Genomic DNA, 12,522 nt, shown 5'->3' on the forward strand with positions numbered 1-12,522 from the left:
AAAGCTTGTCACAGGATCTGAGCAGTGGGTATAAATTTTTAGGCCACAGAAACAGCACCTGCCACAAACCAGTCCTTGCAACCCCGGGGCAAATGATCATGCACACCTTTAAGAGGAATTGGTTCAGCCCATCAGTTGTAGGAAACAAACCACTCAAACAAACCACTTCACAAGTGGCAAGAAGAGACTTAACACCCTATCAACTTGAGGCCTCTTGCATGAGTTACACAGACTTCTGGTAGCTAAAGGTTGCTGTATGGGGTTTGGTTTTCTTTTTTTACTAGAAACATCTAGGAAATGCCAACTAAAGCAGAACAGCTTGGTGAGTAATGGAAGGTATTTCTGTAACCACATTTCATTTTGACTAATATGCTCATTTTACCAGGAGAAAGGGAAAAGCTCTCCTATAAAATACCCTGGTAACAAGAAGGCAACAGAGGAGTTTGGATGAATACTTGCTGGCAGCAAGTATTCATCGCCTGTATCTGAATGGTGAAGTCCAAGCAATTTGTTCAAGATCATACAGGAGAACGGACCTGGGACTACAGGCTATCAGCCCTGCTTTCCATAACCAATATACCTGCTGCTTCATGTTCTCACTATTTCACCCCAATAACCATCAAATGTCCCTCCTGCCTTCCTCCATGCTGTTGAGCCTGTTGACTTCCAGTAACATGAGCAAGAAGAGAGGAATCTGACAATAAAAGCATTTGGAAAGTCACTCGGCCCTGACCAACCTTACCTGGTAGCCCTTGCATGAACACTGCTGGCAGCCTGGAGAGGAATAGGAGGGGGATGCTGGTGGAGATGGACATCAGCAGGAAGAAGGCGCTTCCAGACAAACAGGAGATAATTAAGGCGGCTCGGGTGCCAAATTGATCTGCAAACCTGGTACAGAAATGGTACAAGGTTGTCAGAAGTGGGATTGTGCAGGTCATTACAAGCATGATGCATGGATGGAGCTACACAGCCATCTCAGTCTAATTTATCCGCCACAGGAAGCACTGATCAGATTCTCAGAAGTGCTCTGTTCCCAAAAGAGGACTAGATACTCAGAGGAGCTCAGCTCACTGGGTAACCTCTCTTCATTGCTGGCTACTAGCAATACAAAACTTTGCCTTGCAAAAAACCCCCAGCCTTCCCTCCCCACCCCCCCACCCTCCTCCCAAAACTGGAAGCCTTGCCTGGAGGAGGAGTGCAAGGACCAGTGCTGAAGTACCAGCTGCCCACCTGGGAACATGGGCACTGACACTTCAGTGTACCAGGGGAATGCACAGACAGCTGCTACCACTCAGCCCATCTCCAAACCTTGTAAGCACAAGGCATTTCAATGAATAAATGTGATGAATAAATCTCAGAGCTGCTAAAGACCAGCCACAGGCAGAAGCAGTTATGGCAGCTCAGCTGAGTAACTTATTATCACTTCAGAACACATAGTGCCCTCAAGTTCTACTTTGTGGCTCTTAGAGTTGGTTCAGACCAGGGAACCAGGCCAGCTAATTTTTTAGTTCAGGTTCAATGGCAATAGAAGTTATTCCAGTATCTTTCCAGAGGATGTTCAAAGCAACATTTCTCATTCAGCACCACTTAAAGAAAATAAATACATAGCTTTCTATTTAGGTTCAATGAAGACTTCACAGTAGTGACTCAAATTTGCTTCTATTTGAGGGAAAAAACCAAAACGGCCAGATCTTCAAACCAAAGTTCAGATTTTATTCAACTCCAAGGTACTTTAAAACGATAAGTTGGACAAAGTCCAAGAGTACCACAGAAAGGGTTCTGAGCAATTTGGACTAAGATGACCATAAAATAGGCCTCAGATAAAGTTTTTCACTCCAATTTCTCCTTCCTTCTTTTTGTTGAAGTTGCATATTACAGTTAGCAGATGAATGTTAGCTTGCATAGCAATTAGTTATGCTTACACTAAAAGAAACACCCCCCAAAAATGCCAAGACTGGTCTACAAAGCTAAGCATAAGTAATTAAAGTGGTTTGTGTTGAGGAAGAGGTACAGGTCAAAGCTTTTCTGTTTACATGAAAGCCAGTGAAGTTTATTAGCTGTTTGCAACCTAAAGACCATGATAAACTAGATAATCCAAGGCTTTTTTGGTTTTGTACCTTAAGAGTAAATTCAGTGCTTCATCTTCTCATGGCTCTTTAGCAGCATCAGGCAAGAACAACAAGGAAAATTGATGTAAACTGCACATTTTTCTCTCTCTTATGCCCTTCCTTCCCATGTTCTCTTTATCTGCCTTCACAACGAGGTCAAAGCAGCCTTGCATCTAGGAGAAGCCTTTTTATCTCAAGCCTACATTGCAAATTTTGACTTCAGTGTGGCAATATACACCTTCAGTCCTATCTACACCAGTGGGAGTCCAGACCCAGATGGATTCTGGTTTGCTGTTTTCTTTTCCTTCAGCATCTCTTCTGGAGATCAGTGAATGACATGCACAGAGGAAAACCAGATTTCAGATGGCACCAGATCCAGAACCTAAATATTACTCTAGTTTTGTATATTAATAGAAAAAGCATTCAAATTGGGCCCTTTGCACTACCTCCATTCTTAAGAATGCATTTTCTTCCAAGCTCTACAGGAGAATTTAATGTTACTGTTATTGATTTTCAGATGTGTATTATGGTAATGTCCAAGGGCTTTTAGATATCAGATCCTTGAGCGCTACACACCACGTACCAAAGGATCCTGTAGAGCTCACAATCTACATCAACCAGAATGGTAAATCCCCTGCAGGAAAACTGAGGCACACACCAGCTTCGTATCCATTTATTACTTTGTTAATAGTAGCAGGACTAAGAAGAAAAGCTAGATTTTCACAGCCTCATTTTAGTTTCCTATCACTGGATTACACTGTTCTTTCAAATTTTTTCTGCTTTTTAGGAATGCATTCCCCCACCATTCAAATTTTTTTTGGCTGCTTACATTTCATTAGGAACAAGAGCATGTGTCCCATGGGGTAGAGAGGCAGAAAACCTCAGCCTTTTCCCACTCTTCTCTTGACAGACAAGCTTATAGATGCATCAGATCTTAAAGATTGATGCAAGTCCACATTTGTATTAAACACTGATGTAGATACAGTGAGATTCAGCTGTAGAAGTAACGCAGCCCTCAATTATTTTCATTGACAGCTCTACTTAACATCAATAAATACCCTTTTTTTTAGGTTTCCCAGTCACAAGACATTTCTAAGGTTACACATCACTATAAAACGTTTTCAGGATTAAGCCATTAGGACCCAGGCTCTGAGGACTCTGATGGTTTAAGCCTGTTCCCAGTATATTGTTACGCTTAAATGTGTGTCATTAAAGCCTAGCTAGGTTAATATAAAGGCTGCTTCTACATTGCGGTATTTCTAATTATAGTATTTATTTTCCCCTTGTCCATTTATGAAATCTTCAAACATTTCAACAGGACCACAGACTAGAACTAAATAGCTTTTTTTATTAAAGTATAAAGATGCCTGGCCTTTTTCAGCTATGAAAAGGGTCATGAGAATTGTTCTCACTTACCTTCCAAAAATGGGACCTCCTACAAGCTGGAGAACACCAAAGGTTGTCTGGAGGTAGCCAAACCCCACTGAATCCAAGCCTAGGCTCTTTGCCAAGTACTTAAAAAAAAAAAAAAAAAAGAAAAAAACCCCACCCAACAGGTCAGCAGAAACAAAGTATACTATATTTCTGAATAAAGAGCTTAATGTCTGTGTGGAGAGAACTATAGCTCTAGCCAAGCACATCCCTCAGTTCCCCATACCTACAGATAAAAATCTTCAATAAGTCAGACACAGGCTGCTTAATAAAGACCAAAAGCCTCCATCTCACACCATCTGCTAATGAAGATCAGCTGGATGTAATCAAAACAATCAATTTTGCACCAGGTGACAAATCTGAACCACCCTTTACCTTTGCAGTCCAACACAGCTGAATGTATTCAGCTACTGCTAAGGGGGATGAGGTAGATTTTAAGTAGCCTTCCTGCCTCCAGACCCCATGCCTGGGGCAGCCCAAGAACCACCCAGGAGATGACTGCAATAAGGTCTTGAACCTGCGGTTTAATTGAACAAGCCAGAATCAATGCAAGCACAAAATGGGCAAAATATTGGCTTTACTTATAAGCTGGTTGGCACGCCCACAACCTGAATTTGCAAAAAGCCACAGATGCACACCTTGAAGACCCACAATCCTTTGGGTTTTTTTATTTAAAAATTGTACGCTCAAGGGACAGCTATTTCTGATTCATGTTTTTGTTTTGTGCCATTTGCTAAGAGTTGTTTAAAACTCTCAGCCAAGTTCAGGTCTCAGAAGATGTGGAGGTGCCCCAATCTTGCCCACTTCCCTGGTATGTGTTCTGCACCCACATACCCAACCCCCTGTAAGCAATTAGTGATTGACTACACCTATCTCCCATAAATAAACTCTCTCTCAGCCTGCAGGCTCAGGGCACTGTGGGCTGGTTTAGTCCCAGAAGGAGGGAGCAGTTTGCCTCTGGAGGCACAAAACCAGTGGTGATGCCTCCCAGAAGGCATGGGCTCACCAGAGACAGGGGTGGACAGGTATGTCATAGATCCAGGAGCTCACAAGAGCTGCCTGGCAGAAAAGGACCTGGGGGTGTTGGTTGACAACCAGCTGAATATGAGCCAGCTGTGTGCCCAGGTGGCCAATAAGGCAGATAGCATCCTACCTTGTATCAGAAATAGTATGGCCAGCAGGACTAGGGAAGTGGTCATCCCTTTGTATGCAGCACTGGTGAGGCTGCACCTCAAATACTGTGTCCAGTTTTGGGCCCCTCACTACAAGAAAGACATTGAGGTGCTAGAGTGTGTCCAAAGAAGGAAAACAAAGCTGGTGAAGGGTCTAGAGCACAAGCCCTATGAGGAGCGGCTGAGGGAACTGGGCTTGTTTAGCCTAGAGAAGAGGAGGCTGAGGTGTGACCTTATCGCTCTCTACAACTACCTGAAAGGAGGTTGTAGCGAGGTGGGTGTCAGTCTCTTCTCCTAAGTAACAAGCAATAGGACAAGAGGAAATGGCCTCAAGTTGCTCCAGGGGAGGTTTAGATTGGATATTAGGAAAAGTTTCTTCACCAAAAGGGTTGTCAAGCACTGGAACAGGCTGCCCAGGGAAGTAGTTGAATCACCATCCCTGGAGGTATTTAAAAGCCATGTAGATGTGCTTAAGGACATGGTTTGGTGGTAGACTTGGCAGTGCTTGATTTATGGTTGGACTCGATCTTAAGGGTCTTTTGCAACCGAAATTATTCTATGATTCTGTGAAACCAGACAGAAGAGACCACTAAGTGAGAAGCAATGATTCCCACTCACAGCTGGTTTATTACACCCTCAGAAAAATCCACCTCTGATCTGAAACCTCTGATTTCTGCTGCCTGCTTGTTGGGTCACTCCCCCAGTGCAAGCAAAAAGACACAAACTACATCAGTTTCACCCAGGGCCATCAGGCCAGGAAAGGGCTCTAGGTGCTACTGCAGTACAAATGATAAACCAGCTTTTACTGCCTGGGCATACCCTGAACACAGTCACAGCTCGCCTGCTGCGTAGGAATGCACTTTCCTCCCTCCTGCTAGAAACTCTCTTCTGCCTTTGCTGCAAAACTACATAGTCTGGCATTGAAGGCAAGACATGCTGTGAAGCAGAACAAACCATACTCACGGGCACGACTCCCATCTGCATGAAGAGGAAGGTCAGCTCTAGGGTTGCAATCAGGTAGGCAACAATCATCACTTGTCCCCTCTTGACCTCTCCCCAGCGGCTGCTCTCCCCCAGGGTCTCACTCCTCATTCCCAAGGCTTCTTCCTCACCTCCAGAGCTGGCTTTTGCATTCATAGCGCTCATGGAAAGACCTACTGCAGGCTGAAAAATGACACAAAGGTGCTTTCTAGCTGGGAACATGGAGCATAGGTAAGGTGCAGAAACTGTGTGTACAGTTCAAAGCTTACAGAGTGAAAGGTGCTGAGTCAGCATGACAGGGATTTATTTTTTCTTTCTTTCTTTGGTTTTTTTCTCCCCTTTGCTTACTTGCCAGGCAGGATCAAGGATAACCACACATCAAACCACAGATCTCATTCCTCAGCCTTGTCCCAGGTGGGCTCATTGCTTCAAGTACCATCACAACAAAGACCAGCTTGAGAGTCCTGGCAGGATGAAAGTGGACATTGCCCCAAACAAGAGCACATGACACACTCTTCAACTCATTAACTGTTTCACTTCTTTCACTTTTATTGCCTCTGGTGGCTCAGAAGAGATAACTGTTTTAATTCTTCATGAAAGGCACTTTGATTTTATTTTTAGAGCTTGCACGTGAAGCTTACAGCAGAACAGCTATCTCCAAGTCCTCATGCTTCTTGCAGTAGATTTACACAGATCCTGGAATAAGCATAGGTCTTACATGCAGTTAGAGTTGCTCTCATCAACACCTTCTAGCTGAGCCATTTTCCTTCCTTCATGAGGTGCTGCAAATTTATAGAGACTGAGCTTGCAAATGTTCACATGTGACTCCACTCAGACTACAAATTACCAGCCAATGCCAAAAACATTTTAAAAAAAAAAAAAAAAGAGTATTAAATTCACACAAATCATGAGGCTGACTGCAAACCGGGTGATTAAATAAAAGAGACTCATTTGTCCTTTGGGGGTTTTGTTTGTTTGCTTGCTTGTTTACTTAGGGTTTTGTTTGCCTGCTTGCATGTTTGCTTGGGGTTTTATTTGTTTGTTTTCTTACTTGTTGAAGCCTGGAAGTCTGGTTGAGCATTATCTTTATTTTAAAGAGAAAAAGAAAGCAGAGATGCCAATGCCCTGATTTTGTAGAATCACAGGACTTTTGGTAGGAATGGACCTCCGGAGATCTCATCCATCCTCCTGCTTGAACACATCAGCTCAGCTGTGTCTTTTTCTAGACAAGCTTTGAAAATCTCCAAGAAAAGAGATTTGCCCCTCACTGAATATCTGGTAAAGAAGTTTTTCCTAATGTCCAATCTGAATTTCTCAAGCTGTGGCTTGTGGCTGTTGGCCCTCATGGTATCAGCTGCCACGACTAAGAAGAGTCTGGCTGCATCATCTCTGGAGCTGCCATTCAAGTAGTTGCACGTGGCTGTTAGATCTCTTTGCCAGGCTGAAAAAGCCCAATTCCCTCCACCTCTTTCAAAGATGATGTACTCTAGGCCCCTGACCTTCTTGGTAGCCCTCCCCTGGGTCCAATCCAGTTTGTCCCCAACCCTCTTGAACTGGGAGGCCCAACACTGGATCAGCCTCACCAGCACCAAGCAAAGGGGAATAACAACTTGCCTCGACATCCTGGCCATGCTCCTCCTCAAATGGTCCATTGCATGGTTTGCATGCTGATGAGCCTGCACCATTGGCTCACACAGCATCACCATCACCCATGGTCCTCACGCTACAGATGCTATGTGTCCAGTTGGTTCCCAGCCAGCAGACGCAGATGGATATTGTGCCCCAGGCTTGGGGCACATTGTAGCCACTTTCAACTTGTTGAAAACATTGCAGTTTTGGTTCATCCAGCTCTCACATTTCATGCAGGCCCTCCAGCCTGAGGCTCCATCATTGACCATGTCAGCCAGTCCCTCTAATTTAGTAACACCTCTGTTCAGAAATGGAGGCTTGACTCGCCATGAAGGCTGACACAGACACATCAATACAGGGACACACACAGATGTTTGCTCGCTTGGATATGGAGTGCTTGTCAGGGCTCCCAGGTTTCCAACCAAGCCCAGGGAGAGGGAACTGTAAGATCTCCAGACTCACCTTTTTATTCAACACATGTCACCACAGAGCCCCGGGATTTGGTGAGGGCTGCCAGGCTCTACTGCTGGCAAAAGAGGGGGAAGACCAAAGGTTTAATGTTTCACCAGGGGTGGGTACTGTATCGCTGAAGGCTGCACAAACAACCTTTCGCAAACTCAGCCAGAGCATGAGTAAAAAAGCACCTTTAAAGAATGACTTTCCTACAGCGATATCAGCGCTCAAACAGGCCCAACTCACAATGCCCTAGAAGTCATATTTGTTACCGAAGAAGGAAGATTACCCAGCATGTATCCCAATTTAGCAAAGGATCAGTGCTCAACATTTGGTTCATCTCAGCGCGAAACAATGGATTTGCCTGCACTTTGAATGTCCTGCAGCACAGCACCAGCATCATCACTCCTTGGTTTGTGCTGGGCAGGCACAATGTACAAATTACCAGCATTGAATAGAAGAGTAAAATTAATGACAGAACTCTGTTTATGGAGGTTTCAAGACAACCAAAAAAGCAACTCATGCAAATGCAATGTAAAACACTGCTTACGGGAAACTTGCTGACTTGGACTTGAAAAGCGTCAATATTTTGACTGGTGAGTTTGTCTCAGCAGCAACTGAAAACAGATCCCAGCAAGGCAACCGAGGGAAGCAATGACTTGCAGATGCAGCTTCTCTCCATCAGATACGAGCCTTGTCCTGCCTGGGGCATGCAGTGCAGACAGCTAACCAGCCACACGCTCTCAGTCAGATTTAGCTTCTTTTTACTGGCATTGACAAGGGAAACAGAGTAAAAAAAAAAAATCCCCCAAACCGGCATTTAGTTTTCAGCCTCTAGGGCAAAAGACACGGTTCTGAGAAGTGGGGACCTAAACTCGGTTCTGAGAAGTGGGGACCTAAACTCAGTGCCTGGCGTGGGGGCAGCCATGGAGAATGAGCTACAATCACTGGACTCGGTTCCTGTGCATCACTGGATGCCTCTTGATGGGTCAGTGCCCAAGCCTGCTCCTTAGCATCCCAGATCAGGCTGTAAGTAAGAAAGTGTCCTGGGCACAACTCAGCAATCCTCTTCTAGCAATAGTCTTTTTGGGCAGGGTCAGTTACCTCCCCATCCCTGCCCTTTGGCACAGACAAGACAAAGGGAAGAGGGTAGCAGTTTTAAGCCACCTTTACAAGCTGTGAGCCAAGCCATGGCCATGCTGCCCTGGCCCCAAGGACGCAGGGATGAGCTGTATTCTCCAGACTTGGCCAAGATGTTGGCGGCCCCAAATCATCTCGGTGTCCTCCCACAAGGTCTTCTGCGCCAGAACTTGGACTTTCCTGAATTTCAGTGCCTGATATTTAAAATCTCACCCCGTGAATCAGTTGACCTAGGGGCTAAATGTGGCAGCACATGCATTGATGGGAAAACAGCCAGTGTGACTGACACCAGGCAGATCTTCCTCTTCCTCCCTGAGTGGGAAGCCTGTCTGAAAATGTCTGCAGGAGCCGAAGTATGATGGAGATTAACTCTGTTCCCAGCTATGCCCTGCTGAACACTGTTTGTAATCATGCAGCTAGGGGCCAATTCAGCAATAATGCACCATCAATGACAGATGGCATAGGCAGTGCATTTTTATCTAAAGGCTCCTTCTGGCTCAGTTTTAGACTACAACACAGGTAGTGCTCAGTCACTGACAAGCCATCTTTAAAAAATAAAGGTTAATTTAAAAACTGGGGAGGAATAGGTTATGAATAGGAAATGGATTTTCTTGGGTAGGATAAATAAAATTTAAATGGACAGATATTCCAGGTAGACTACAGTGAAAGCAAGCAAGGAGATAGGTGTCTTGTGATGAAACTGTAGATTAGGCCATTAGCTATGCATTAAGTCTTGACACTTATTCTCAGCATTTCTAGAGTATTTGTAGTTGCCTTCTCTGGTTTATCTTTCCTGAGGCCTATTTATCTGGTGATCTCTGGAAAAACAGAACAGGAAACCTGAGAACATCTTTACCAAAAAAAATTTATAAAGACTTACTGTTTGTGTTACTTGGGCAGAAACCTTTTCTTAAATTACTGGAAATAGGAAGCATGGCCAGCTCAAAGTGCATATGCGTGGGGAAGGGAAATTCACCCAGAGCAATACCAGTAGTTGAAAATGTTGGTTGAAAAAGGATAAATTGTGGGGAAATAAACCCTGAATCCTTCTCTCAACTTGTATTTTTTCACCTAGGAAGCTTAATATGATCTGTGGCAACACAAGATACTCTGGGTGGGATTCACCTGTCTGCAGAGGGTCAAAACAAGCTTCACAGCCTCAAAAGAGCCTTGAAGAGCAATAGAAGTGTAGGCGTGCTGCCCAGTGATGAAGGGCATTTCTCCGGCCTCAAATCCTCTATGAACGTGAGGTGGCAGGTCTCTCCAGGTACAAAAAAAACCCGGTAGGATGAACCAAATCTTGCTCCAGTGAAGACAACTCATAAATCCTTGCCCTTGGGGTTATGCACCCATACCTACGGCAGGCAGGCGAGCTCGCTGGGAATGCCAGGGAGGGAATCACTGCCTCTTGGGTCCAGCAAAACTTTCATTTCTCCTTGCAAAGAGAAACTGTATTTCTATGGGCTGTGTGCTGCAGGGTGGCAGGAGGGACGTGAGGTGCGAGATGAACAGTTATGAGCGTACCTTCCTCTCCTTGCAAGAGCATCGTGAGGCCACTGCACCAAAACCAGTGAGGCATGCAGATACGCCTCTCGGGCAAGGAGAGACATGAAAACCCTTTACAGAGACACAGCCCTCAGAGAGCTATCATCCTGGTGATGTTTCTTATGCTCTGAAGTACGAGAGAGGAGAGGAAAGAAATATCCAGAAGCGATTTCCCAATAGCAGGAATGCCGAATTGTCATAATTAGGGAAACCGCTCAACACCAGCCGTGGTCGGCGCAAGCCATCAAATCCACAGGATCTGGCCCGATCCTTCTCTTCCCCCGACCTCAACACTGAGGGAACTGGTCTCATTTGTAGTCTGGTGAGAGATTTATACAGTTAAGAAAATAAGAGCATAGACAGCCTGGTATTGCCAAAATTATGTCCCATGTTTGTTGACTGATTTATTCCTTTGTCTAATTGTGTTCATGAAAAAAGCAGCTCACTAATGAATGGAAAAAGACTCCACATGGCCAGCAAAAAAAGCCATGTTTAGTTTACAAAATAGCACAGTCTTCAGGGATTTTCATAAAAACTACAGAGACAGTCCAAATCGGCAATGAAATCAGATTCCTGGTGGCTGCTGAGCTCTTTTGGCTCTTTCTATGTGTGTATTAAATTGCAAAAAGCAATTATTTATAATTTGTTTTTATAAAAATGCTGGTGCGCTTATTCTGCCTGGCAAATTATTTTGTGAAATGGAAAAGGCTATTGTTCATTCTTTTGGTAAAGTCTTTGTTACTTAGCATATTAAACTGCAAATCACATTTTATCAGAAATATGGCTGGTTATTATTAAATTTTTAATGGTAAGACCCCAAAGCTCTAAGTAATATTGAGGTCCCATTTGGTGGCCTGCAAACACAAAAAGAAGTTGAGACTCAGAGCAGGGAAAAGAATTAGATCCTCCTTGTCTTGTAGATGGGACCCTAACAGACAGAGGGATTTAATGACTTGCCTGAAATCACAGAGGAAGTCTGTGAAAGAGGCTGGAGTCAGACTCCATCATCCTTTGGATGCCAGCCCCGTTGTTTAACCACAGGACAGTTTCTCCTCTCTAATATTCTGGAAAAATTAAACCAAAAGAGAACATTTCTGAATGCTGGAATTTGACAACAAAATATGCAGATGGGGCAGAGACTGTGTCAATTGTAAGAGTTTTGGAAAAATCCCGTGGCCTGAATTCAGGAGAGTTACACCAAGAATAACATGACCAAATAGGAAGAAAAGGCTCAGTTCTTTGTACCCATCCAGTCTCATCTGCTCCAGCAGGACCTCGCTGGAGCAGGAGCCTCTTGTGCGTGCTCACATCGAGTGGCACCTTGCTTAGGATGTATTTTAGATCAGCCAGAGGACCACCTCCAGAGTCATCTCCCAGGTGCTGTCATGGCTGTGGCCTACCTCTGCCCCAAAATCTCTCCTGGGCAAACAGAAGCCCCTCAAGTTTCAATGAGCTGCTGCCATGCGGTGGAGAAGGGCTGCTGGGCTGCCCGCAGAGCAGCCTCTGACCTTCTTCTTCAAGTGAAAGCATCAAAAGCCAGAAAATGCCACCAGCTTCTAGTGGTCCGCTACACTAGGACATTGATGAATCAGCAAGAAAAAAATGATTCTTCCCATAGTGAAAGCCCAGGTCTGTTGGGTGAGCTCTCTCCTGGGCAAGGGATGATCTCCCCCAAACTTGCCATTCTTCTTCCTAATGCTCAAGCCACACTTGTTTTAAGCAAGCATGACATGGCCATCTATGTAGGAAACTGTGATTAAAGGAGTGGTTATACCATCTGCTGCTGAGCAGGGTCCAGGCAAAACTGCACACACTAATAAGGGATGGTGACAGCCTAGAAGCGATGGATACTTCTGCCGCCTCTGTGGTTGCGTCTCCAGCTTACTGGCATGTTGGCGTGACCGACCTTCAGACAACTTGCTGCTGGATAATGGATGAAGCCCTGGGCTCCAAGATACACACAGTGCTTTGGAAGACCAAGGTTTATAGCCAAAGAATATGCTAGATGTGACAAAAGTGGATACACACACACACAAATAAAGCCCCATACTTAGCCTGCAATA

At 44.7% G+C, this 12,522-nt stretch overlaps 1 protein-coding gene across 1 annotated transcript in view; it reads right to left on the bottom strand.

Annotated features, from left to right (window-relative positions):
• Positions 1–10,493, bottom strand: part of SLC67A1 (solute carrier family 67 member 1) — a 67,618-nt gene extending 57,125 nt beyond the window's left edge. Inside the window, exons 1-4 of the mRNA XM_075712747.1 lie at positions 10,439–10,493; positions 5,675–5,904; positions 3,525–3,622; positions 743–888 (exon numbers count right to left, since the gene is read on the bottom strand). Of these exons, the coding sequence (XP_075568862.1) occupies positions 743–888; positions 3,525–3,622; positions 5,675–5,904; positions 10,439–10,493 (529 nt within the window). The remainder of the gene's footprint in view (positions 1–742; positions 889–3,524; positions 3,623–5,674; positions 5,905–10,438) is intronic.
• Between the last annotated feature and the right edge of the window lie 2,029 nt (positions 10,494–12,522).

The sequence above is a fragment of the Pelecanus crispus genome, chromosome 6 (assembly GCF_030463565.1).
Source record: "Pelecanus crispus isolate bPelCri1 chromosome 6, bPelCri1.pri, whole genome shotgun sequence".
NCBI classification, from domain to species: Eukaryota; Metazoa; Chordata; class Aves; order Pelecaniformes; family Pelecanidae; genus Pelecanus; species Pelecanus crispus.